At 41.1% G+C, this 26,494-nt stretch overlaps 4 protein-coding genes across 5 annotated transcripts; 2 read left to right on the plus strand and 2 right to left on the minus strand.

Moving 5' to 3' along the window:
• LOC110437387 (calcium/calmodulin-regulated receptor-like kinase 1) lies at positions 41-2,462 on the plus strand. The gene is made up of 6 exons (XM_021465848.1): positions 41-220; positions 316-442; positions 993-1,078; positions 1,162-1,233; positions 1,465-1,668; positions 1,757-2,462. Exons 1-6 carry the CDS (start codon positions 143-145, stop codon positions 2,093-2,095), a joined length of 906 nt encoding a protein of 301 aa, XP_021321523.1. The 5' UTR covers positions 41-142; the 3' UTR covers positions 2,096-2,462.
• Positions 2,888-4,476, minus strand: LOC8067809. The gene is made up of 3 exons (XM_002443787.2): positions 3,851-4,476; positions 3,480-3,685; positions 2,888-3,284 (listed from the first exon to the last, which is right to left on the minus strand). Exons 1-3 carry the CDS (start codon positions 3,950-3,952, stop codon positions 3,098-3,100), a joined length of 495 nt encoding a protein of 164 aa, XP_002443832.1. The 5' UTR covers positions 3,953-4,476; the 3' UTR covers positions 2,888-3,097.
• LOC110437386 (pentatricopeptide repeat-containing protein At5g50390, chloroplastic-like) lies at positions 3,849-7,055 on the minus strand. Of its 2 annotated transcripts, none has more exons than XM_021465847.1 (3): positions 4,893-7,055; positions 4,555-4,665; positions 3,849-4,006 (listed from the first exon to the last, which is right to left on the minus strand). In XM_021465847.1, the coding sequence occupies exon 1, from the start codon at positions 6,961-6,963 to the stop codon at positions 4,897-4,899; it is 2,067 nt and encodes a 688-aa protein (XP_021321522.1). In that variant the 5' UTR covers positions 6,964-7,055; the 3' UTR covers positions 3,849-4,006; positions 4,555-4,665; positions 4,893-4,896. The 2 variants fall into 2 exon arrangements, with proteins under 2 accessions (XP_021321522.1, XP_021321521.1); XM_021465846.1 differs by having other exon boundaries at positions 4,006-4,035.
• Positions 9,702-10,028, plus strand: LOC110437001 (uclacyanin 1-like). The gene has a single exon (XM_021464926.1). It carries the CDS (start codon positions 9,702-9,704, stop codon positions 10,026-10,028), a length of 327 nt encoding a protein of 108 aa, XP_021320601.1.

Raw genomic sequence — 26,494 nt, forward strand, 5'->3', positions numbered from 1 at the left:
CTTCTAATGGTTGATTTAGAATGGCACATACTCTTGCTGAACTCCACAATTTTTTCTCATCTCTAGGGAACTACAGAAAGCTACCGGCAATTTCACAACATTATTAGGTCAAGGAGCCTTCGGTCCTGTTTACAGAGCAGAAATGTCTTCTGGTGAGATATTGGCTGTTAAAGTGCTTTCGAACAATTCAAAGCAAGGTGAAAAGGAGTTTCAAAATGAGGTAAGCTAATATTTGTACACCTGTATTGTTAGATTTGGATCCAATCCTCACTAGAAATTTGGCATGCTTAGTGTTTGATTAATTCTTGACTTCAGGTCTTACTTCTTGGGCGATTGCACCACAGGAATCTGGTGAATTTGGTTGGCTATTGTGCTGACAAAGGGCAACATATGTTATTGTATGCATACATGCCTAATGGGAGCCTTGCATCACACTTATATGGCATGTCTTCTCTTTATGTGATCCTGTGTTTCTCTCTCATGATAGTAATTATTATGGCTTATCCATGATTGTTTAGGGGTAACCTCTGTGATATAACTCAAGAAATTCAGTAAGGTTGAATTTTAAGATAATTCGAAGGGATATGTCATAGCTGGACTGATAATCTTCTGATGAAAGATAATAGGATATACTTAAATTACAACTAAGATTTTTTATCAGGCGTGTAATGCATTAATGTGTCAAAATTTGAGGCTTTATATCTTGAACCATGGAAATGCTAGGTTACTGATAAACATTACCACCATTCCAGCTGCTTTTATCTGAATACCGACATGGTCTCATTATTCTTGTATCAATTAAGTCCACGAATGCTGCTTTTAGTCATTGATGTTTAGTTAGCACACCATATTCTTGAAAAAAAGAAATGGAATAAATATACTCATTAGTGCATCTTATGTAAAAGTTTGTTTTTGAAGTCAGCATCTAACACTTTACCTGTACAATATTGTATCCGTTTTTTAGCTAACTGAACGTTCTTTTTGTTGTTCAGGTGAAAACAGTGCACCACTGAAGTGGGATTTAAGAGTGAACATAGCTCTGGATGTTGCTAGGGGTTTGGAGTACTTGCATGATGGGGTAAGCTCTTGTAATGCAGAATTCGTAGCATGGGTGCATGGCACATAATGCATAGTGCTTGATCTGGTTTCACTTATATGCAGGCTGTTCCTCCAGTAGTCCACCGTGACATCAAATCTCCTAACATTTTGCTGGACCAAGCAATGCATGCTAGGGTATGTTAATCATCTCTCTGATATCTTATCGTTCAACCTATCTTTCCTGATACTCCATGGCTTCCTGGCAAGTATTGCTAGGACCCATTTTTCTTTTAGAAGAAAGAAAAAGAAAGGAAGGACCCTGTTGGGTTCACATATACACCAGAATTTCCTGCAAATCACTGTCTGTATCTGTTGCATTTTGTCTAGAAGTTCTGCTCTCAGATGTAAATAACCTTTTGTGGCCAGGTTGCTGACTTTGGATTATCTAGAGAGGAAATGGTTACTCGCAACGGAGCCAATATACGAGGAACTTATGGATATCTTGATCCAGAGTATGTATCCACACGATCATTCACAAAGAAGAGTGACGTGTACAGCTATGGTGTTTTGCTATTCGAACTGATTGCTGGCAGAAATCCACAACAGGGTCTAATGGAATATGTTGAGCTTGTAAGCCGCCATGCCCCTTGCTCTAAGTAGGTTTTGGTTTGAGGATATTAGCTTCTCCAGATGCTGATTACATTGCATTGTACCACAGGCTGCAATCAATGCTGATGCGAAAACTGGGTGGGAAGAAATTGCAGATTCTCGGTTAGAAGGCGCATTTGACATGGAGGAGCTCAATGACATGTCTGCTGTTGCCTACAGATGTGTAAGCCGCGTGTCCCGGAAGCGCCCGGCGATGCGAGATGTGGTCCAGGCTCTGACCCGTGTGTTGAAGCGCAGCCGCAGCAGGAAGCACCACAGCAACAGGCATCCACAGGCAAGGCCAGACGATGAATCTGTCGACCTGGAGGGTTCCGAGGTTCAGTCGTCCTTCTCTGGTCTTCAGAGAGAGGAGTCAGTTGGCAGCATTTCAGATCTGCCAGAAGTCTGACCGAAGTTAACTGAATTTTCCAGTTCTTGGCTCAGTTTCTTGGTCTGAGCAATTTTTTTGTTTTGTTGATATAAAAGTTGCACAATGATCAAGGATGGATTATTGGATAGAGATGCAGTTTTGAGTAGTAAGGGTGGGTAACTTGGTGTGAAGTCAATTGTAACTGTGTTGTATAGAATGCATTGTGACTACGTGATATATAGAAGCTGATTGTTACCATCCCCTTTGCCATTGCCTTACTCAGTCAGGAGATCAGGAGGCGCACAACTGTACTTTTCTTGGCAATTTGGATTTGCTACAATTTTTAATTCGACAGGGTCCTAACTAGATCATTGTCCATCAACTTAATGCAGATTTCTTTATGTTATATTTAAGTACTCCCGAACTGTGATTTGCTTATTACCCATGGGGCTGCTGGGATTTGTAACCTCGTCTGAAACATAATAGTGATGTTAACCTTGGGAATCAGGGTTTGTTTACTTTATTTTGTAATAATGATTTAGAATTTGGCAGCTGACATGTGGGCCCATGAAGAAGCTAAATATTTGGAGGTTCTGGTGTCTGACTGGTGGGTCCAATAAATTCAGCAACCGAAGAACAGCAGCTCTGTCAGCTGTCCATAAAGAATGACAGGTGACAGTCAAGTCATTCATTCTTACGGCAGGTATTCAGCGCAAAATGCTCAAACGAGGCTATACGTTGTGCTGAAGAAGCTCACGGAAAAATGTTTTTGTTAAGTGCAAAAACTGGATAATGATGTTTTCGAGCATACAACGGAAATTACTGTGGACATTGACACAAACTTTCACATGTTTTTCTCAGCAATAGCAACAAATCAAACAACAAGCATATATTTTCCTTTTAGTTTGACTCTGGTACAAGAGAGAACCGCATGCTTGTAAAAGCCAAATCACAAAGCAGAAAAGGACGAAGCAGCTGAAACAAGGAAAGAATAGTGATCGTCTCTTGGGCAAAAGCATTATATTATACTTTGCCGCTCGACTAAGGAACTTCGTGCGCTGCGGCAGTGGCGGTGACATAATAGGCGACCGTGATACCACCATGGACGAAGCACATGATCCCTCCAAGGCCCAAAGTGTGGCCTTGAGTGAACCGGCATGATGTCTGGGACTTGGAGTTGGACATGGCACCGGCGAGCAGCAGCGAGAATCCAGCAATCAGGGCAATCCTAGCAAGTTGCAGAGCAATTGCAATTAGCACTGATAAATAAATTTCCTGTTAGCAGGGTTGTTTCTTGTGCAGTATTTGTGCGTCTTGACAGTCACCGTGATTAGGCTCAAATCAAACAGGGTGGTATTAAATATTCTGTCTAGAGGTCCATCTCGCTGATTTGCAAAGGAATTGTACAGACAAGTGAAGTTACCATGAGAGAATGATGGTAGTGGCTGCCAGTTTCCTGTTAATGGAAGCCTTGATGAACTCCAGCTGAGAGCAGATACAGGCACAGCCACCAAGGAAGTTGGCTATCGCATGGGCAACTACCAGAAGCACTGCAGCTGCAAGGCCAAGTTGGTATGCTCTGTAAACTGGTTTCTCGCATTGGATGAAGAGAATTGTCACCTTTTTAACCTGTAGAAATATAGTATCAAATACAATACCAACAATATCAGTCACCAATTATATAATCAGAGACCATCAAGCTAAAATACCAACTGTGCATGATGAAGCAAAATCATACATTTTCAAAATCCCTGTGATTTGGGTAAAAAAAATACCAATATCTTGAAACATTACCTTGTTTTGAGCAGCCTGTGCCTCAATTCCTAGTATGCCAGCTGTGACATCCAGGGCTAAAACCACTATGCAGACCAGAATAGCAGCTCCCATCTTCGCCATTGTAGCGTGCTCTCAGACTTCTGCCAGCTGAGAAGATTATTGGAGGAAGATCACCTGCTTACAATGGCCTTGTGAGCTGCGACCTGTTTTATGGCTGATTGGTGAATAAATAGAGGCAAAAGTACAGCAGGGTATTTGTTCTCCAACTAGGATGCAGATGAAGCATGAAGAAACTAGCTGTCTCAAGATGCTCAAAGTATTATACTTCCCTTTGATCCTTTGTTACATCAGAGCTTTATTCCTTCCTTACAGGACACAATTAAAGATTGGTATCTCCAATGCGAAAGCCACACAACACATATTCAGCCTACTTTTAAAGATCTGCTTTTACACAAGGGTTGTAAAGCTAGTGAAAACACAGGGAAAAACAGTCTATCTGATTGTGCTAAAAAAACATTTCTATTGAACACATCACAACAGCCATCTTTTCTACAGAGATAAAGGCACACAAGATGTTGCTTACCAAAATAAAGGCACAAAATTTTTTGCCGACAGTTAGATACTTAGATGGAAAAGGAAAGGGGCAAATGGACACATCCATGTGAGTGAAACTTGTAGATTACTCTTTCAACATCTTAAGAAATAAAGAACTCCAAACTTACCAAGCCTGCATGTAGCACAGATACTGAAGCATCATGGTCGACCAATCTGCTTTACCCTCATTAATCAAAGTAATGTCCAGAGAATTGGCTTGAAACATCTGGAGTCATTAGCTGTCAGCAAAATGTGTATTAGCTTCTGCAGCACATGCACTTTTTTTCCATGTGCTAAACAAAGCATATTTGGTCAGAAAATAAACTAGGTCACATTCTGGATGAAATATATACTGTTTCACATCTGGTAATCCGTAAAGTGAAAAAGGACACTACTGCTGGTCAATCTCATAACCCTTTCTCAGTTTAGTTGTCAGAAAATAAAACCATTAGAAAGTTGGACATACCCAATTACCAGTAGTCACCACAAGAGCAGATCCCGAGTTTGAAGTGGTGGAACCTGCTACCATCCCTTACAACAATTTCCCTCTTGGTAACTTCTGCCACAAACTTAATTACCTTGTGGCAGTCACGGCATAAACGATGGCTTTGATTGATCCTCAAGGGAGTCTGTGGAGCTGTGCTCATAAGGCCAAAAGCAATTGCTAGTCTCTCACTGTGGTAAGCACTTGATACCTTTTGCTCGTCAGGATAAATATCAGGGAGCAACTCATTCTCCTCAGCAACATAGCCAGCTTCTCGTACATCCTTCATTAATGTATGTAGCCTCCTGTATATTTCAGCACTTTGTGGATGCAAAGTATCTTTAAAGAAAAACTTGTGATCCGTTTTCTTGACTGTGATCCAGGTACAGGCGTTATGAATATATAAACCTTTCCTCTTCAATGTTTCAACTACCTTGCAGGCATCGTCCTGTCTACCAGAGCTAACATACAAGTTGAGGAGCACAGCATAGCTGTTTATTTTCTCAGGTTCCATTGCCAATAGCTGCTCGGCAGCTAATTTCGCAAGATGCATGTTCTTATGGATCCTGCTAGCTGTAAGCAAGGCCCCCCACATGTTTGCAGTTGGGGTGAATGGTGCTCTTCTTATCATTGAATAGGCTTCATCAAGTAGGCCTTCTCTACCAAAAAGCTCAATAACACAAGCATAATGCATAGCCCGTGGTTTCATCCTCAGATTTTCAGTCATCAACTGGAAAATCCTCTTCCCTTTGTCAACAAGACCTGAAAACCTACACGCATTCAGCACTGCCAGAAATGTCACATGGTTTGGCACAACACCCTCAGCTATCAGCCTCTCAAACATCTCGATCGCCTTATCCCCCATGCCATGGTAGCCATATCCAGCAATCAGAGCGTTCCATGAGATCAAGTTCCTCCTAGGCATCCTCTCAAAGACATTCCTCGCGTCCTCCATCCTTCCCCACTTGCAATACAAGTCCACAAGTGCCGTGTTCCCAACAATGTCCAGTGGCAATCCCCTCTGGATCAAGCCAGCGTGCGCCTGCTTCGCGTGCTCCAGCAGCCCCAACCTAGAGAACACCCCTAGCATGGTCGAGAACGTGAACTGGTCCATGGCGACACGACTCCTGCACATCTCCTGGTACAGCTCCAGCGCCTCCTCGCTGCGTCCATGGAGCACATACGCCGCCAGCATGGAGTTCCACGCCACGACGCTCGCCCGTGGCAGCCCGTCAAACACCCGCCTCGCCTCATCAATCAAGCCGCACTTGCTATACATGTCAAGCAGCGCACACGCCAGGTACCGGTCAGCGACGTCACCGCACGCCCCTGCCTTGACAACGCAGCAGTGCAGCTGCTGCCCAGCTCGTGCCGACCCTGAGGCTGTAGCGGCGCGGAGAGCCACCACGAGGGACCTCGGTGGCGGCGCGTCCCCGTCCCCACCGGCCTCCTCCGCCAGCAGCATCTCCCGGAACAGCGCCAGCGCGGCGCGGGGTTGGCCCCGGTCGACGAGGCCGCCCATCATGATCCCCCAGGTGACGCCGTTCCTGTCGGGCATCCCGTCGAACGCCCGGCGCGCCTCGGCGAGCATCCCGCACTCGAGGTACGTCCGCAGGACGTGGTTGTGCGTGTACAGGTCGAGGTCGAAGCCCGAGCTCTCGACGTGCCAGGCCACCGCCGCCGCCGCGCCGGGCTCCCGCAGCGCGGCGGCGGCGAGCAGCAGCGCGTGGTAGGTGCGCGCCGGGAGCGGCGTGAAGGGAAACCCCGCGCGGGCGAGGCGGAACAGGTGGAGCGCCTCGGCGTGCCGGCCCGCCGCCGCGTGCCGCTCGATGGTGGTGCAGAGGGCGGGCAGGTGGGCGGGGTTGGGCCTGGGCCTGCGCGCGGGGACGGGGCTCTGGCGCGGGAGGCGCGGGCGGGGCTTGAGTGGCTCCGTGGAAGAGGAGGAGCAGGAGGTGGAGGGCGCGGCGGTGGCAGTGGAGGTGGAGGCGGCCTTGGGGCGGTGGGCGAGGAGGCGGAGGTTGGTGAGGGGCGGTGGCGCGAGCTGCAGGTCCATGGCGAGCCCAAGTGGTGGGGGGTTTTCCTTGGGTTTTGCGGATTAGGCTCCGCAGGTGAAGGTGGAGAGGACGAGCAGTGAGCCCCGTCAGTACAGTTTCCTGACATGTCGAGCCCACTTCGCAGGGACTCATTTGAAGGTTGGTTGACGAGGACTGCGCGCGGTGGTTTGTTTGGCCGCCGTATTTCTAAGTTTTCAATTTCAACAAGGCTGTCCATAAATAATTAAATAAGTGTACATCTCGTTTCTCGAGGAGTTAAACATTTTTTAGTTTAACTAAATATATATATAAATATATTAATATTTATCATATTTAAGTATATATCATTAGATTGAGCATGAAACATACTTTCATAATATACTTATTTGTAAATACAAATATTGATATTATTTGATATATTTCTAATCAAACTTAAAAAAAATTGACTCCTTAGGAAGCGAGATGTGCATTTATTTGTGCACGGAGGTAGTAGATCTTAAACTAAGGGGTGTTTAATTAGTTCCCTTTCGCCTCAAAATATTCTGGGTTTTGGTTTATCATTTTATATAATGAAACTAAACACTATTCAAAAATTTTGGCAAAAAGGGTCATTCTCATTTTGAATTTTGGTCTCAAGAGACAAAAAAAAAACACCCAAAAGAGTCTCAAAAGATCCTCATGAGCACAATAAATTATGCATTTTGGATGGAACTAAACATAATCCTAAAAAGTTTACTATTTAACATTCTATCATTCCAAAGTAGTTAGCATAAAAATGCAGGCTACACTGATTAGGATCCTAGAATCACACCCTTGTAAAGCTGTAAAATTAATGCTATGTTTATTTTAAATTACGATGTTTTGGCTTTTTCGGATAAATAGATTTGTATGTTTTAGTTTTTTAGATAAATATGTTTTGCTCTACATTAAGAGATTCCTAATAAATAAGAAAATCAACGTATTTAGAAAAACCAAAACATCTTATAATTTAAAAAAGGAGAAGTAAATTCTAACAACTAGTTTTAGGATCAATTGGACTAATATGGTTTGGTAGCTAGTATATAAGGTATTTAGTCTTATATGGATGGATGTAAGGATAGACTTGGACAAAGGCCCATGTGAATATCAAGTGATTAGGAGAAGCGTGAGCCCCTTGAACCTTTTGATACCTCGAGGAAAGTACCATCATCGAGAGTTTGCACACTCTATCTCGTTTAAGCTTCCAATTGCTTTCCCAGATTAAGTGCTTTACACTTTCTACTCTAGCTTGCTAGGTTAATTGATAGTATATAAATCTAGAGTGTGCAAAACTCTTTGACGTTAGTTGATAGCATGATATCACCTCACCAATCTTGAGTAATTTATTGTTTTAATTAGAGAGAGAGGCCCGTGCGTTTTATTAAGTTAATTATATGTATGTATTATTTCTGCAAAACACATTTGATAGTGTCGGAAAAAAAAAAAGAGATGAGGTCCATTGACCGTGAACTCCTCCTTACCTGAACGTGTAGGAGAACCAGTTGGCAATGATGTAAAACAAGATCTTTCTGGGTTTATCTCATCCATGCTCCCATTGTCTGCGTGTTTCCTGCAAAACATCATAAGGGGCTGTTTGGTTTGGAGGTACTAAAGTTTAATAGGTACTTAGCACATTTGTAATTATAATAATTAGTATCTAATCATAGATTAATCAAGCTTAAAAATCATCTCATAAATTATTTTGTAGCTGTGTTTTTAGTTTCGTAAATAGTTTATATTTAATACTCCCTCCATTCCAAATTATAGACGTTTATCCCAAGTTTGATCACTCGTCTTAGTCAAAAAAATTTGTGCAAATATAGTCAAATTTAAGTCATTCGTGAAGAACTTTGATTAACAAACCAAGCCACGACAAAAAAAAATATTTTGCACAAATTTTTGAATAAGACGGGTGATCAAAATTAGTGTCAAAAAAAGTCAAATTTCTTATAATTTAGGATGGATTGAGTACTTCATCATATATGTGTCTAAATATTCAATATGATAGAGACTAAAGTTTACCGTTTTTGAACCAAACAGGGCCTAAAACCCAAAGCCAATGGTCTGCCGTTATGGTTAGCTGTTACGTGCCGGTACGGCATTTTACATACCGTTACGATTCCTTAGTCGTTTGCCCTCGCCATGCATTGCCGATCCACTAGGAGCATGCAAATGCTCTCCAACGTATGAATCCATGTGCGATAGATATGACCGCCGACGTCAAACATGGTAGCTGAAAGGTGAGTTCCGTCCACGGTCCGGGTCCTCATCACGTGACTACATGAGGCCAAGTCTTATTGATTTACATATAGTCCTATATTATAAGTTCGTTAATGATGGACATATAATGTATGCACACGTTTAATCATGCAAAGCTAATGACTGGACCATGTCGACATCCTTGAACACTACTCCCTTCGTCTCAAAATAGATGGCGTTATGTGCCAGTCAAACTTTCTCAACTTTAACTAAGTTTGTATAAAATTCGTGTATACTAATTCTGTATTATAAATATTTATATTCTTATATATAACTGGTCAAAATTAAAAAAAAAAGTTGACTTCTCGAAAAGTGAGAATGAGAGGGAGTACGACATTCCATCTCTCCGTGCCCCTGTATGTTCACCTCCATATGCACATGCACGCAACAATTGCTCAACCATCAAACTAACTAGGCAATCATTTCCATCCATTGATTTCTTCAAGAACAGCTAGCTAGCAGCGGCTGTCGAATTAAGCTGATGGCGAGGGCACAAGCATCAATGATCGCCGTGGTCGCGATCATTTCGGTGGCAGCGGCGGCATCCGTGCTCGGAACGGCGTCCGGCGCCACCAGCTACACCGTCGGCGAGCCAGGTGGGTCGTGGGACCTGCAGACCAACCTCACCGCCTGGGCGTCCACCGTCGACTTCCACCCGGGCGACCAGCTGATGTTCAAGTACGACGCGTCGGCGCACGACGTCGTGGAGGTGACCCAGGCCGGCTACACCTCCTGCTCGGCGGCGAGCCCCATCGCCGGCCCGAAATCTTCCGGTCCGAATGTTCGGACCGGAGACGCCGTCCGATGATTCCCGCGCGATGTTTCCCGCGCACGCGTGACAGGTACGTACGTTTTCTTTTTTATTTCTTTCTTTTTGTTATTTCTTTTTTTTTCTTTTCTTCTTCTTTTCTTTCTTTTTATGTTTCTTTTCTTTTTCCCTCCCGCCGTTGCTGTTAGTTTTCTTCTCTTTTTTTTTCTTTTTTCTTTTTCTTTTTCTTGCTATATTTTTTTCTTTAATTTTTTTTCTTTTTTTTTCTTTTTTTCATTTTATATTCCGTTTGGTTCTTTTTTTTATCTTTTTTGTGCTTTATTTTTATTTTATTTTTTATATTATTCTTTATTTTGTATCTTTATCTTTATCTTTTTTTATTATTCTTATTATTTTTCTTTGATGTTTACGTGCTGACGTTCTATTTTTTATTTTTTTCTTTTGATTTTGTTTTTCCTTTTATTTTTTAATTATGTTTTCTTTTATTCATGTTTTATTTTTTCATCTTTCTTTGTTTCTTTTCTTTAATTTTTTTTCTTTTTTCTTTTTTTTTTCATTTTGTATTCCATTTGATTCTTTTTCTATCTTTTTTGTGCTTTATTTTTATTTTCATTTTTTGTTTTATATTATTCTTTGTTTTGTATATTTTATCTTTTTTTGTTATTGTTATTATTTTCTTTGATGTTCAAGTGCTGATGTTCTATTTTTTTTCTTTTGATTTTGTTTTTTTATTTTTAATTATGTTTTCTTTTATTCATGTTTTATTTCTTAATCTTTCTTTGTTATGAATTTTTTTTTTGCATCATATGTGATGTTCTATAATACATTAAGTGTTGTTTTATGATTAATTCAGCGATGTTTACTTAGTATACATACAATGTTCTATAATGTGTTGAGTGATGTTGTATTATGAATTTAGTGATGTTCGCTTAGTACACATGTGGTGTTCTATGATATATCTAGTGATGTTCACGTAATATATATACGATGTTCCATAATGTATTTAATAGTGTTCTATAGTGTATTTAGTGATGTTCAGTTTAGTACACATGTGATGTTTTATAGTTTATTTTTAGGATTTTTTAAAACTATCCATATGATGTTCTTTTAAATTTTTCTCTATTACGTGTTTTTTTCCTTATGCTTTGCTCTAGATTTTATTTTTTTTGTTTACATGATGTATTTATTTATTTATTTTAAATATTATAATATCAGTTTCATGAATCTAAACTAGAACACTATTTTTTAAACTGAGAACATTTTTCTTACGAAGATGGAATATTTATTTTATGAACCTAGAACATTGTCTATCATAAATAAAAATGTTATCTCTTTATAAGATAAATGTTTATTAATAAAATTTTATCTAAATATATCCATGTGAGATCTTGTTTTGAAGGATTTATTATAAGAAACACTATAGTGTAATCGGATTTTGATTTAGATATTTAGTTTAGGAGCTATGACTTTTTAAATATTGTTGATGAAAGTGGAGAATATATGGATGAGGTGGGCCGATGGACATCCTCTGCCGCTAGCTAAGAGCATCTCTAAGGGATTTTGCAAATGAATTTTGCATTTGGTGTTGTTTGCAAAGTTCAAAACTCATTTGCAAAGTCTAAAAATAGTCCAACTCCAAGGTACTTGGATTTAGACATGACAAACCCAAAGTGTGGACCCCACTTCCGATTTTTTTTCACCGATCGCGTCCGCGTTTTTTTCCCTTCGCGCCATTTTGACGTACGTCGTGCATGCCAGTCGCCGCCCAGGCCAGGTCGCCGCCAATTGCCGCCCAGCCTAGGTCTTCGCGCCAGTCGTCGCCCAGCCCAGGCCGCGTTCGTCGTTCGTCGTCGTCGTCATTCGCGTCAGTGTCAGGCGCGCACGGCAGCTGGTGGGACGGCGGGCACGCGCCGCAGCTGGAGGGTGGGTGCGCGCGGCAGGGAGGGCGGACGGACGTAGAGAAATCGCGCGGGGTGGGGGGGGGGGCAGGGGACAGAGTCCGACGTGGAAGGCCGAAATTGTAGATGCAAAGTGGTGGGAAGGTTTGCATATATGCAAAGCCTCAACCTCTATTTGCAAAGTTAACCAAATTGCAAACCTTATTTGCAAAACCATTGGATGAGTATTTTTTACTTTTTTTGCAAATAGGGCAATGCAAAGTTTATTTGCAAAGCCCTTGGAGATGCTCTAAGATTGGATGCGCGGAAAAGCTGGGCGGGAAACTATCGGCAGAGATTTATCATCCAATGCCGGACGCGAAGAACACCCGTCGCCGGCGGCGGCACCCACCAGACCGGCGCGACACCGTCGAGCTCAACCGCGTCGTGGTGCGCAACTTCATCTGCGGCAAGCCGGGGCACTGCGGCGCCGGGATGAAGCTGGCGGTCAGGGTCACGCCCGTGTGCAGAAACGACAGCAGCGGCTTCATCAACACCATTTGTTTCAATGTGCCCCTCGGCGGCGCGGCTTCTGGAGCCGGTCTCGGCTCTCTACTTGTCACCGTTGTGTCGCTGCTGCTAGGCCTCACCCTCACCATTGGATAGCTCACTGTTTCATTTCCTTCATCAACCATGCAGTATTTCGTTATATATCTCGTAGTACTGTTGAACGAATAATAATGTATCTGTTCTTAAATGTTCATGCCAGACAATTTACTTGTATTTAAATGTAAAAAAATATATGACATATATAAAAAGTGTGACATTGTTGCTATTATATGGAGAACAAGAACGAACAATAATGTGACCTTGTTGCTATGGGACGTACGGACCTGATAGTCGAGGGATGAAAGTTGGACTTTATATTTGTCCTAATCAAATTTTCAAAGGATCTTGCAAAAAATATGACCTTGTTCCATACGGTGCTTAATCTTAACAAGCACTTTGCCGAGTCCTGGAGCTAGCCCCAAATGTACTTGACAAAGGCTTTGTCGTATGCCACACTCGGTAAAAGCACCAAAGATTTTATTGGCAAAGAGCTATTTGCTAAGTGTTTTTTGTCGGACACTTAACAAAAAAAACCAAAACAATCTGAAAAAATAGCAATTTTCCATCTCTACGCAACCAAAGGGTTTCAAACCCACACAACCTCTGTCTCGTATGTCTCCCCTTGTAACCACTACACCACACTATCACTTATGTCTATATTCCGTTTTGGTTCTCCGTATATTATACCAAACCAAGTATAAATTGATTGTTTGAGTCCCTAAACGAATTCAGATCAAAAAGTTGTCAACTACAAAGTTTTATAATTTTTAAGATCTACAATTTTCATTTATGAAGTTCTCCATCCGAGGTCTTTTACAAAATTTAAATTTCAAATTCAAAAAATTTAAACGTAGTTTTGCACGCCAAGATGATTTCAAATAAAAAAGTTATCAACTACCATAAGACTTGGGATGACATCTCAATCCCTTAGAATTTTGCCAACTCTGGCAGTGATTTATTTTGCCACCTCACGCCCCGAGTGGCCAAACCCACACCACCGGAGTGGGCAATCCCGTCCTCGACCCCCGCCCAGCGCATCCATTGCTACATCTGCCTCGCCATCCCGTCCATCGTCCCCAACTGCAGTGTCTACAACTCTCAACTTACTACCAATCCTAATCCTATGTCTTCAAGCTTGGTTGCTGTCCCTATGCTCTTACTTGCCTTGAGGGAGCACTATGACTTCCTCGATTGCTCACCCCAACGTTACCTACCCTGTGTTATCATCTCAGCACCACTTGGGCACTACGCTTGAGCCTGATGGCTAGGGTGAGGCCATCCCTTCAAATTCAAGGGAAGGGTGACCTCGAATCTAGGTAACCTATACTGAATCTAGGCTCACCCTATACTGCTCTCGGTTGTCCCACTAACCAAACACGTGCTCAGTGCTAAGGAAAATATTTGTCGAGATGTTTACGGTGACTTCATCAATATTGGAACTAGCTTAGTCTTTTTGGGAGATGATCATAAAGATATAGGGTTACACGAATATGTTGGTAGGAATGAATATACATGTAAATTTTGTTTATGGGTACTATGGGGTATATATGTTTGCTAATGTGTAATCTCTATTCTTCTTCTACCTTAAAGAACGAAGCGTTTCTTCCAACCTATTTTTTTTTTTAATTCCTAAAATACTCTTGGTTTTGGTCCGTCTATCAAGTCCTTTTTTCACTTTTTCTTTTTCTTTTTATCCATCCGCCAATGTTTTGTGTGGACATTATTTTTCTTTTTTCTTTCTTGGTCTTTTTTCTGCACGCCCACAGTGTTCCTTTTTATTTCACTTTTTTGTTTTTGCTTTTTTTTTCTATTTTCTGTTACCCGTCTGCTCGGTGTCGGTGTATCCTATCATTATTTTTATGATTTTTAGATTTGTTTTCCTATGAATACTTAAATAAAAGAATAGAAACAAAACAATCATGGGTCTTTGAACTCTTGATTCTTCTTGCTAATAAATTGAAAACTTTTACCACCAAATTGTTAATGTAATTTTATGAACCCATATACCACCCCACGAGGTCGACTAATTTATATACTAATAACTTGCCGACGTGGGGTTTGACCTCGATGGCTTGGCCATGGTCGAGCCGCACGTCAGGTTCATGATGATCAGTTGATCACCAATGTCACGTCCCACTTCCCCCTGTTGAATATCCATGCGTTCCACCCAGCAGTCCGACACTACTTTGATCGCTTTCATGACAATGCAAAGCATTGGCGTCAACATTATATTAGCGTAGGTAGAACAGGAATAACACTACCCAATCGTTCTCGATGAACTTTGTGTGTTTGCCATCATCTCCGGGTGAAATACCATGGTGAGCGGCAAGGGAACGAGCTGGCCTCCTTCGTCACGCCTAGCAAAACTAAACCTGTTTGTCTGGTACATTGCCAAGCCAGTTCCCCGTAGCCTCTTCGACAAGAGAAACACACCACTGCTGCATGATCGGGCATTAGCACCGGTCGGGAAGGGCCTGTTGCCCCGGTTCCCGAGCCGGTGCTGCCCTTCCGGGACTAAAGGCCCACCCTTTAGTCCCGGTTCGGCCAACCGGGGCTAAAGGCCCCCCCTTTAACACCGGTTGGTAACACCAACCGGTGTTAAAGGGTCCTGCCAGGGCTGCCACGTTGCAACCCTTTAACACCGGTTGGTGTTACCAACCGGTGTTAAAGGGTTTCTTTTTCTTTTTTTTTAGTTCACTTCTTCGGTTCTGTTTATTGTTTATATATAATATATAATAATAGGTTTTTCAATACATGTTTTGCTGATACAATAATATATTTATATTACACGCATATTAAGCATATATAAATGAAAATTATAGGCTAAGCTTAATAGTTAAGCTTTGCCTATAATAAAATGAATAGACCACATCAAAAATTAAATAGATATGTAAAAAGCTTTATATATATATAGTTTTATATGTACAAAATTCGTAACACATATATACATAGAGTTTGTTCTCCCAATGTCTACAAACGATACAAATGATCATCGTTGTTTGGTATAAGAGTTTCGTTGCCGTTGAAGTGAAACTCGCCGTTTGGATTGATCACTTGGTCGCGGAGAAATCCTGCTATCGTCTCTTGGATAGCTTTGATTCGGTCTTGTTGTAGGACCTTTTTCCTCAGCCATTCCGTCTTTAATTTGAAATAAATAAAAAAGGTATTAGTTATCTAAGTTATTCAATATAATTCAGGAGATAATGAAAAGAGACATGTAACGTACTCTGAGCGTCTCTGTGGGTGTTTGATTGACTTGTGCCATCATGAATTTGCACACGTAATATGCACATAGATTGTTCCCTCCTTCTTGTCTTAAACACCACTGTACGATGTATATATATATAAAAATATTCATAACCACGACAATAAGAAGGCTAAAAGTTAGCGAAAGTTTGTTAGCTAGTAGAACTTACTTGTGGATGTATTATGTTAAGCGGCGCTTTACATCCACTGAGATGTTCACGGTCAATGAATCTTTCCCAAACCCTATACACAGCCATTGTGGATCGTGAACTAATAATTACAGAGTCATATTATGATATTTTTGTAGCTGAGATCGACATTACGTACCTTTGAATAATGTTTACCATTTGTTGATAATTTTCTTGTGGTTTTCTCATTGAGTCAAAGATTATCAATCGGTTCTTGGGAATTTCAATGACCATGAGTATCCAGTGAAAGCTGTTTACACACACATATATAGGGTCAGTCCTATAATGTAAAATAAAATATGCATGCACTTAATAACTATATAACTCACTCGAAGTTGAAGGGGAAGAGTATTTTTTGTTTTTCTTTTTGGTTTACAAAGAACCTCATAAGATTGGTGCAGATTTCTGTCTCATAATCTGCTGTCCACACTGCCTGCGGAGCCTTGAAAACAATATAAGGGTCAACGAACCCAATACTATTGTCATTTCTCATTCTGAGCTCTCTCATTTGGTGCCTGCATATATACATACAAATCCTAAGTGTGTAAGGATTATATACATGTAATTAAAGAAGTTAGAAGTATAATAAAAAGGAAAAATACTTACAGACAAAAGCAGCTGACAAGAGATTTGTCAAGAGCGTCGAGGTGGCATAATTGGTGCAATTCTTCGAACTGCACGTATATGAGGTCATCTCCACGGAAGTAGTGATGTTGTCTAATACGAACAGAAATCCAATTCTCTCCCCTTTTAGACGCCTCAATGCACCATTTGTTTATTGCAAACATTTGTGTGCCGAGCTCGTGTAAACGCTTAGGGTCGAATAGACTCCTGCCCGGTTCATATCTTGCCCTCCATTGATCAACTACCTCGGCTTTTTCAAATGTATGACATCCAAGAATGGCGGTAATTTCTTCTATATTTAAACCGCTCTGTCCAAAGTAACTCTCAAGCGAGTCTAGCTCAGACAACGCTAAGGATTTCTTTGGCATCAAGTCTTCATTTGAGCCGTATTGATTTGGCACAATCAAAGGGGGCACCGGTTTTGATACTTCTCCGAGCTGTGGGACCCCCTTTCCTACTCTCTTCTTAGTAGGCTGTGAAGACTTGACCAGAGACCGCTCATAGTCCGAAAGTGCTGGCTTTTTCTGAGCTTCGCGTTGCTTCTTTTGATGGTCCGCCACCTTCTGCCTCAGTTCCGATGGCTTCACATAAAAGTACGGCTTTTCTGGGTTAAGCCGTTTTTTCCTTTCCTCCTTTATTTTATCAAAAAATTGTTGGACCTCAGCTTTAGATGTAGCAATTACCTCCTCTTCACTCTTTTCGTAAGGTAATTTTTCTGGCGTCTTAGCTCTCTTTGCTGAGGCAACCTTCTTTGGAGGTGGGACCGATGACTTCGGTCCTTCTTGGACGGACCGCTTCTTACTACCTCGCTTTGGAGGCGAGGGGACCGACCGTGCACTCTTTGGAGAGGGCGGTGCAGGCGGAGGAGTTGGAGAACGCGGTGGAGGAGTTGGAGACCTCGGTGGAGGAGGTGGAGACCGTGGTGGAGGCGGTGGCGGGGTCGGTGTGGCCGCCGCAGGTGTTGGAGGAGATCCAGCATTGTCACCGCCCGCAGCACTATGATGCGCTAGGGAGAGAACTGGACTTAGGTTGGAGGAGTCCCTGCAAAGAAAACAATTACAAGTTTTGTGAGTAAACTTTTTTTAAATTTCAATACATAATAAATAATATAAGAAGTAAAATCACACACAAACCTATGCTGAGGAATAATTATGAAGCGCTTGCGCCAACAAATAAATGTCTTCTCAGCTTCACCTAAGGTCTTCTCTCCGTCTCCCCCTTCTATGTCTAGTGGCACATTGCCACAACCTTTCTCAACCCTATCAACCGAGACGCTAGCATATCCACCAGGTACTGGTCGATTATGGATTCTTGGAGTGCCCGTTCGGTCGATAGGGTTGACAACAGCGATAGCCACCTTTTTGGTGGCATTCCCATATGGTACATGCAGCTCACAGGTAGTAAAAGCCTCTGTGACATCATCCACGGGGAAGTGTAGCTTCGTGTCATCCTGAATGGTTGGTACTTCCGTGGATGCGCAGCTGCTTTTCAACTGGCCTGGGGGGCTAACATTGACCTCAGGCTGTGATGTACCTTGCCCTTTCGTCATTTGACTAAGTGCTGCTTGCACTTGCCTTTGAATCTCTGCCTGCATCCATTCTTCACGAGCTTTCTCGCGCTCTTGTGACTGCAGAACAAAAGCTTCCAGGCGGCGGATCCGCTCTGCCTCCTCATCCTTCTTTCTCTGGCGGCTTCTGTAGGTATCTTGATCGGCTTGGAATGATTGCAGCCACGGAACTGCCCCATAGCCTCTCGTACGCCCACCGTGCTCAGGATTTTCAAGCGCATAGGTGAGTTCATCCTTCTCCCTGTTAGGCCTGAACTCACCAGACTGAACCGCCTCACGTGCACGGACTAGTCTCTCTGCTGCTCTTGAGATTTCTTGGCCCCAAACTAGCGCCCCGGTGTCTGGGTCCACGCTTCCCCCATGACCGTAGAACCAATGCTTGGAGCGCTCGCTCCAATTCTTTGCTATTGTCTCGGATGTGACCCCCCTAGCAAGCATCTCCTGTTCCATTCGGTCCCACTTGGGAGCAGCACTCTTATAACCACCTGATCCCATATGATGGTGGTATGCCTTTTTACTGGCATTCTCTTTGTTTCTATTGGCTCGTTCCTCGCCCTCTTCTGATGTTTTGTACTGCACAAAGTCATCCCAGAAGGCCCTCAGCTTTACATATTGCTTGAGGTTGAAATCTGGAGTCTCGTTTTTCTTGACATATTTATTGTACAAAGACTTCTTCCAATTCTGGAAGAGTACTGCCATCTTCTTCATAGTCCAGTCATAAATTCGCACCTTCAACTCTTCATCGTTGGTGTCGAAGGTGAAAACGTCTGTGACGGCTTTCCAAACTAACTCCTTGTCACGATCAGAGACAAAACTGATCTCAGGAGCACCTCGCTTCTCTCTCCATTCACGACAACTGATCGGTATTTGATCTCTCACAAGATATCCACAGTGATTAACATATTTATTTGCATGCTCACCAAGTGGTCTGCCTGTAGCTATCTCAAACTCAGAGATTACATAGCGGCCCTCCAACGGCTTCTTTGGTCCTCGTGGAGGTACGCTTCTCCCCGTAGAGGTCGATCCAGAAGGCTACACGTACATATAGAAACAAAAATACTAAATTAATAACCAAGTAATAAGTCTAAAACCTAATGTAAGAGATGCATTATTTATATATGTTTACATTTACATACCTCGCCAGTATTTTCTTCTTGTTGCACGACAAGTTGTTGCTCAGGGGCATTGCCCTCTTGTTGCTCAGGGGCATTGCCCTCTTGTTGCTCAGTACGATTGCCTTGCATGATGTCGTGGTAATCAACGAAGTACTGACTACCGTCGTCGATTATATTTTGAATGGCAGCTTCCATATAATCAGGATCATCATGAGGATGGTCAGCCATTTCTATGTCTGCAACCATACATATATATATATTCTATATAAGATAAGAAATACACTAATACTACTACAAATGAAAGTGTTGGAGTGCTCTAAAAATAATACTAGGATCTTTTAAGCCAAGTAATACATTAATAAAAAAAAGTAGAATAATATATAGTACAAACAAAAATATATACAAAACCCTACTAGAATAAATTTAGTGGCTAAACACTACTAGAACATATATTAGAGACTTATATACTACTACTAGTACTACTACAAATTAAAGTGTTGGAGTGCTCTAAAAATAATACTAGAATCTTTTAAGCCAAGTAATACACTAGAATAAAAACAATACTAGAATAATATAGTACAAACAATAATATTTACAAAACACTAGAAAATAAAATATGATACAAGAATAATATACAACAAATATATACTAAAAAAAACTACTACAAATAATATATTAAAAAAATAATACATTCATACATACAAACTATATATATGTGTGTGTATATATGTACAAAAAATAATACATATATACAAAAAATAAAACATACATACATACTATATATATACTACAAATAATATATTAAAAAAATAATACATACATACATACATACATACAAACAATTATAATTCATACATACAAACTATATATATGTGTGTGTGTATATATGTACAAAAAATAATATACATACATACAAAAAATAATACATATATACAAAAAATAAAACATACATACTATATATATATACTAGAATAATATATTAAAAAAATAATACATACATACAAACAATTATAATTCATACATACAAACTATATATATGTGTATATATGTACAAAAAAAATATACATACATACAAAAAATATTACATATATATATATACATAAAAATATATACAAAAAATAATACAACAAATCAAAACACCATATATACATAAAAATATATAAAAAAATAATACTACAAATCAAAACACCATATATACATATATATATATGTATATGGTGTTTTGATTTGTAGTATTAATTTATGTATATATATGTAATATTTTTTGTATATATATTTCTGGTCTAGCTAGTCTATATAAATACATAATTAATCAATGGCGTTCTCGATCTATACTTAGCAAGGCCGGCCGGAGCTAGAGATCAGGGAAGATCGACGTGGCCTGGATGATGTGTGGCCCGCGCGCTCGATCTGGCCGTGGCCCGCGGCGGCGGCGTTGGAGGAGGGCCGCGGCGGCGCTGGTGGAGAGCCGCGGCGGCGCTGGTGGAGACGGTGGTCGCGGCGGCGAGGGAGTCGAGAACGAAACGACGGCGGCGAGAACGAAACGACCGCGGCGGCGCTGGAACGAAGACGAAGACGAAAGAACTGCCGGATCCAGGGAGCCGGCTGCTTATATAGGGGCGGACCCTTTAGCACCGGTTTCAGCCACGGACCGGTGCTAAAGGGTCCAGCGCGCGCTAGGGCGGGCTCCTGAAATTTTCAGGACCCTTTAGCACCGGTTCCCACTATGGGCCGGTGCTAAAGGCCCATTTTTTTAGTTTAGGGTTTTTTAATTGTTTTATATATACAGTTTATATTATAAATTGTATAGTAAATTAAATATTTTGCATAATGTTTTTTAAACAGTGACATATATTGTAATTTGTTTTAATATACACATGAAAACTTTTAAACTTAAATATCTTATTGTATTTTTATAATTTGCAATGATTTTGTAAGAATTGTTTAGTATTTTGTTAATGCAAAAATATATTATTCCAATAAATTTACAAAAACTATATCCAATGAACTGGAAATTTATTTTCACATCATATTGACGTAAAACTTTTTATTTTTGTTATTTATTACTAGGAATGCTAGTTGGGTATAATTTTCATCAAATAAAAAATATAAAAATATATATCTTGATGAACACACCCTTTGACCGAACCCTAGATTGTCCCAAATGGAAAAGTCATGAATACAAAGTTTGCTACACTCATCAAGTTCTACATTTTGTCTAATGGTCAACTTTTCATTTGGAAAAGTTTGAACCACTGAATTTTGAATTTTCATAGAACTCATAGCCACGCAGCGGTTTCGGAACCCTAGATGGTCTCGAATGGAAAAGTCATGAATACCAATATTGTTCCACTCATCAAAATCTACATTTCATATACAGACCATTTTTGCATTTGACAAAGTTTTGGGAAGGTGTAGTTGAAAATCCACAATTGACACATATAGTTTCATATAGTTTGTGTGAGATTCAAGAATTGGTGGGTATTCTTAACTTAGACTTTCTCAAATGGAAAAGTTGTGTATATAAAAAGTTTAGATCTTGAAGATATCTAACAACTTGGTATTCAAAATATTTTCATTTGAAGTAATTTAGTTTGTCATTTGACCAAATTTGACCAAAACCCGTCTTGGATTTTATAGAAATGTAATTAGGATTGGCTCAAAATTATCCAAATGGAAAAATGGACAATATATAAAATATAGATCTTGATGATCTCTAACAACTTTGTATTCAAACTTTTTTCATTTCAAGTCATCAAATGGGCTATTTGACCAAGTTTGACCAAAGTCAAAGCATTGGTTTTTACAAACACACCCTTTGACCGAACCCTAGATTGTCCCAAATGGAAAAGTCATGAATACAAAGTTTGCTACACTCATCAAGTTCTACATTTTGTCTAATGGTCAACTTTTCATTTGGAAAAGTTTGGACCACTAAATTTTGAATTTTCATAGAACTCATAGCCACGCAGCGGTTTCGGAACCCTAGATGGTCTCGAATGGAAAAGTCATGAATACCAATATTGTTCCACTCATCAAAATCTACATTTCATATATAGACCATTTTTGCATTTGACAAAGTTTTGGGAAGGTGTAGTTGAAAATCCACAATTGACACATATAGTTTCATATAGTTTGTGTGAGAACTTAGAATTGGTGGGTATTGTTAACTTAGATTTTCTCAAATGGAAAAGTTGTGTATATAAAAAGTTTAGATCTTGAAGATATCTAACAACTTGGTATTCAAAATATTTTCATTTGAAGTAATTTAGTTTGTCATTTGACCAAGTTTGACCGAAACCCGTCTTGGATTTTATAGAAATGTAACTAGAATTGGCTCAAAATTATCCAAATGGAAAAATGGACAATATATAAAATATAGATTTTGATGATCTCTAACAACTTTGTATTCAAACTTTTTTCATTTCAAGTCATCAAATGGGCTATTTGACCAAGTTTGACCAAAGTCAAAGCATTGGTTTTTACAAACACACCCTTTGACCGAACCCTAGATTGTCTCAAATGGAACAGTCAAGCCGACACAACAGTGAACTTCTTCTTGACGTATGACCCTTGGTTATGATCCTGCCGTAACCATGGAGTATCCTCATTGTTTAACAGAATGCTTGGGTCTTTGTTGACTATGAAGGGCGGAATTCGATCATCCCTTTCGTAATCGCCTGACATGTCTGACTTGTCCTCAATTCCGACAATGTTTCTTTTCCCAGAAAGGACAATGTGGCGCTTTGGCTCATTGATGATTGAGTGGTCATCATTTTTTCCTCTCTTTGGTTTCGTAGACATATCTTTGACATAGAACACCTGACTCACGTCTGCAGCAAGGACGAATGGTTCGTCTTTGAACCCACTATTGTTAAGGTCCACGGTTGTCATCCCATACTCCTTGTCGACTGTTACCCCACCTCCGGTCATCTTCACCCATTGGCACCGGAACAAAGGAACTTTAAAATTAGCTGCATAGACTAGTTCCCATATGTCTTCTATGCGTCCATAATATGTTTGCCTGTTCCCATTTGGATCCGTGGCATCCACGCGTACACCACTATTTTGGTTGGTGCTCCTTTTATCTTGGCCAACTGTGTAAAATGTGTTACCATTTATCTCGTACCCTTTGTATGTGAGGACATGCCATGATGGTTGCCTGGCCAACAAATAAAGCTGCTCATCAATGTTTTCATCACCTTGACATTTTTTGCGCAACCAATCGCCAAAAGTTTCCATGTGCTGACGCATTATCCAAGCTTCATTCTTCCCGGGCCACTGGGACCGTAGGTAATCTTTGTGTACCTCAACATATGGTTCCACCAATGAGGAGTTCTGGAGAACTGTGTAGTGTGCTTTATTGAAGTAATCGTTTCCCGTACCAATATATGTTTTCTTCCCAAGTGTTCCCTTTCCGCTGAGTCTGCCCTCGTGTCGAGATTCAGGAATGCCAATTGGGTCAAGGTCTGGAATAAAGTCAACACAGAACTCTATGACCTCCTCTGTTCCGTAGCCCTTGGCAATGCTTCCTTCTGGCCGGGAACGACTATGGACATATTTCTTTAGGACACCCATGAATCTCTCGAAGGGGAACATGTTGTGTAGGAACACAGGACCGAGAATACGAATCTCTTTGACCAGATGAACTAGGAGGTGTGTCATGATATCGAAGAAGGATGGAGGGAACACCAACTCAAAGCTGACGAGACATTGAACGACATCATTCTGCAGAGTAGCTAGTTGCTCTGGATTGATTGCCTTCTGAGAAATTGCATTGAGGAATGCACATAGCTTTACGGTGGCTAGACGTACGTGTGGAGGTAGAATTCCTCTTAAAACGACCGGCAGCAATTGCGTCATTAGAACGTGACAGTCATGGGACTTCAAGTTCAGGAATTTCTTTTCTGGCACATTAATTATTCCCTTGATATTGGAGGAGAATCCAGATGGGACCTTGATGCTGCTAAGACATTCAAACATGCTTTCCTTCTCTTCTTTGCTCAGAGTGTAGCTAGCAGGGCTTAAGTAATGACGTCCATCATCTGTCTTTTCTGGATGCAGGTTGTCTCGTTCTTTCATGCGCTGCAAGTCTTGTCGTGCTTCAAGTGAATCCTTAGACTTCCCGTAGACACCCATGAATCCGAGCAAGTTCACACAAAGATTCTTTGTCAGGTGCATCACGTCGATCGCGTTGCGGACCTCTAGGACATTCCAGTAAGGTAGCTCCCAAAATATGCATTTCTTCTTCCACATGGGTACGTGTCCCTTAGCATCCTTGGGAATAGGTTCGCTGCCTCGTCCCTTTCCAAATACCACTTTTATATCCTTGACCATTTCGAGTACATCATCCCCGGTTCGATTGAGAGGTTTGGTCCGGTGGTCTGCCTTGCCTTTAAAATGCTTGCCTTTCTTTCGTACTGGGTGGTTCACAGGAAGAAACCGACGGTGGCCAAGGTACACGACCTTTCGACATTTTTTCAAAAATACACAGTCAAGGTCTTCATAACAATGTGTGCATGCATTATATCCCTTGTTTGACTGGCCTGAAAGATTACTCAGAGCTGGCCAATCATTGATTGTTACAAACAGCAATGCTCGTAGGTCAAAGTGCTCTTGTTTGTACTCATCCCACACGCGAACTCCTGGTTTGCTCCATAAAAGTTGAAGTTCCTCAACTAATGGCCTAAGGTAGACATCTATGTCATTGCCAGGTTGCTTCGGTCCTTGGATAAGCACCGGCATCATAATAAACTTCCGCTTCATGCATAGCCATGGAGGAAGGTTGTAGATACATAGAGTAACTGGCCAAGTGCTGTGACTACTGCTCTGCTCACCGAAAGGATTCATACCATCTGTACTTAAGGCGAACCGCAAGTTTCTAGCATCATTTGCAAAATCTGAGAATTCTCTGTCTATCGCTCTCCACTGGGATCCATCGGCAGGGTGTCTCAGCATATTGTCTATCTTACGGTCTTCTTTATGCCACCGCAACAACTTTGCATTGTCCTTATTTCTGAACAGACGTTTTAATCGTGGTATTATAGGAGCATACCACATAACCTTGGCTGGAATTTTCTTCCTATGACGTTCTTCACCCTCAACATCGCCAGGATCATCTCGTCTAATCTTATACCGTGATGCCTTACATACTGGACATGCATCCAAATTCTCGTATTCCTCCCCACGGTAGAGGATGCAGTCATTAGGACATGCGTGTATCTTCTGGATTTCTAATCCCAAAGGGCAGACAACCTGTTTTGCTTCATACGTAGTGGTGGGCAATTCGTTGCCTTTCGGAAGCATCTTTTTTATGATCTTCAATAACTGCCCAAATGCCTTGTCAGATGTACCATTCTTTGCCTTCCATTGCAGCAATTCTAGTGTGGTACCCAGCTTTTTTTGCCCCTCTTCAGCGGTGGGATATAGCGATTTCCTGTGGTCCTCTAGCATGCGCTCGAACTTGGCTTTCTCTTTATCACTTTCACATTCTCTTTGTGCATCACGGATGGCATCACCAAAAGCATCATCGCCCCGATCATCTTCTGCCGCCACCTCTTCTTCATTATCTCCCCCCATTGCAACATCATTGAAGCCACCGTACTGAGCAATAATATTGGCATGGTCCAATTCTTCTTCTTCTTCACCTTCATCCATTATAATCCCGCTTTCTCCATGTTTGGTCCAACAAATATAGTTTGGTACGAAACCAGACTTTAATAAGTGTGAATGAAGAGTTCTTGAGTTAGAATATTCCGTCAAATTCTTGCACACGGCACATGGACAGCACATGAAACCGTCCCTCTTATTTGACTCGGCCACACTTAAGAAATAGTGCACGCCATTAATGAACTCTTCGGAGCGCCGATCGGCATTATACATCCAATTACGTGTTACCATCTGCATTAAAGATAACATATATATTATGAAAACCATGCACACATATAGTTTCTCATCTTATTGCACAACATGTCTAAGATACATAGTTGATTAATTTAGAAAAGCTTGGCTACAACAAATACAATCGCAACTAGCATTAAAAAAAATAAAACTAAAATGCACTTAAGCAACATAATTAGTTCGCGTCCGATCCCAACTATAATAGATAGATCATTCGCTTGATCAACTTCATTGAACTTCTTTCGTCGGCTCACTGCCTCACCACCTTCAGCCTCAACCACCTGTGCAAAAGATTTCTTAATGTGTTCAATGTATTCTTCCTCCCAGTACCAACCTGTACATCCGCCGGTACCGTCCCACTGAAATTAAAAGAGAGAAT

The sequence above is a fragment of the Sorghum bicolor genome, chromosome 7 (genome assembly GCF_000003195.3).
Source record: "Sorghum bicolor cultivar BTx623 chromosome 7, Sorghum_bicolor_NCBIv3, whole genome shotgun sequence".
In the NCBI taxonomy this organism is placed as follows: Eukaryota; Viridiplantae; Streptophyta; class Magnoliopsida; order Poales; family Poaceae; genus Sorghum; species Sorghum bicolor.

Excerpts from the sequence above, each read along its gene's own strand:
- LOC110437386 (XM_021465847.1), bottom strand. The coding sequence starts at position 6,963 with ATGGACCTGCAGCTCGCGCCACCGCCCCTCACCAACCTCCGCCTCCTC.
- LOC8067809 (XM_002443787.2), bottom strand. The coding sequence starts at position 3,952 with ATGGCGAAGATGGGAGCTGCTATTCTGGTCTGCATAGTGGTTTTAGCC. Across the intron at positions 3,686-3,850 it reads CACAGGCTGCTCAAAACAAG|GTTAAAAAGGTGACAATTCT; the intron begins GTAATGTTTCAA and ends ATATTTCTACAG. Across the intron at positions 3,285-3,479 it reads ACTACCATCATTCTCTCATG|GATTGCCCTGATTGCTGGAT; the intron begins GTAACTTCACTT and ends GCAACTTGCTAG.
- LOC110437387 (XM_021465848.1), top strand. The coding sequence starts at position 143 with ATGTCTTCTGGTGAGATATTGGCTGTTAAAGTGCTTTCGAACAATTCA. Across the intron at positions 221-315 it reads AAAAGGAGTTTCAAAATGAG|GTCTTACTTCTTGGGCGATT; the intron begins GTAAGCTAATAT and ends TCTTGACTTCAG. Across the intron at positions 1,079-1,161 it reads TGGAGTACTTGCATGATGGG|GCTGTTCCTCCAGTAGTCCA; the intron begins GTAAGCTCTTGT and ends ACTTATATGCAG.
- LOC110437001 (XM_021464926.1), top strand. The coding sequence starts at position 9,702 with ATGGCGAGGGCACAAGCATCAATGATCGCCGTGGTCGCGATCATTTCG.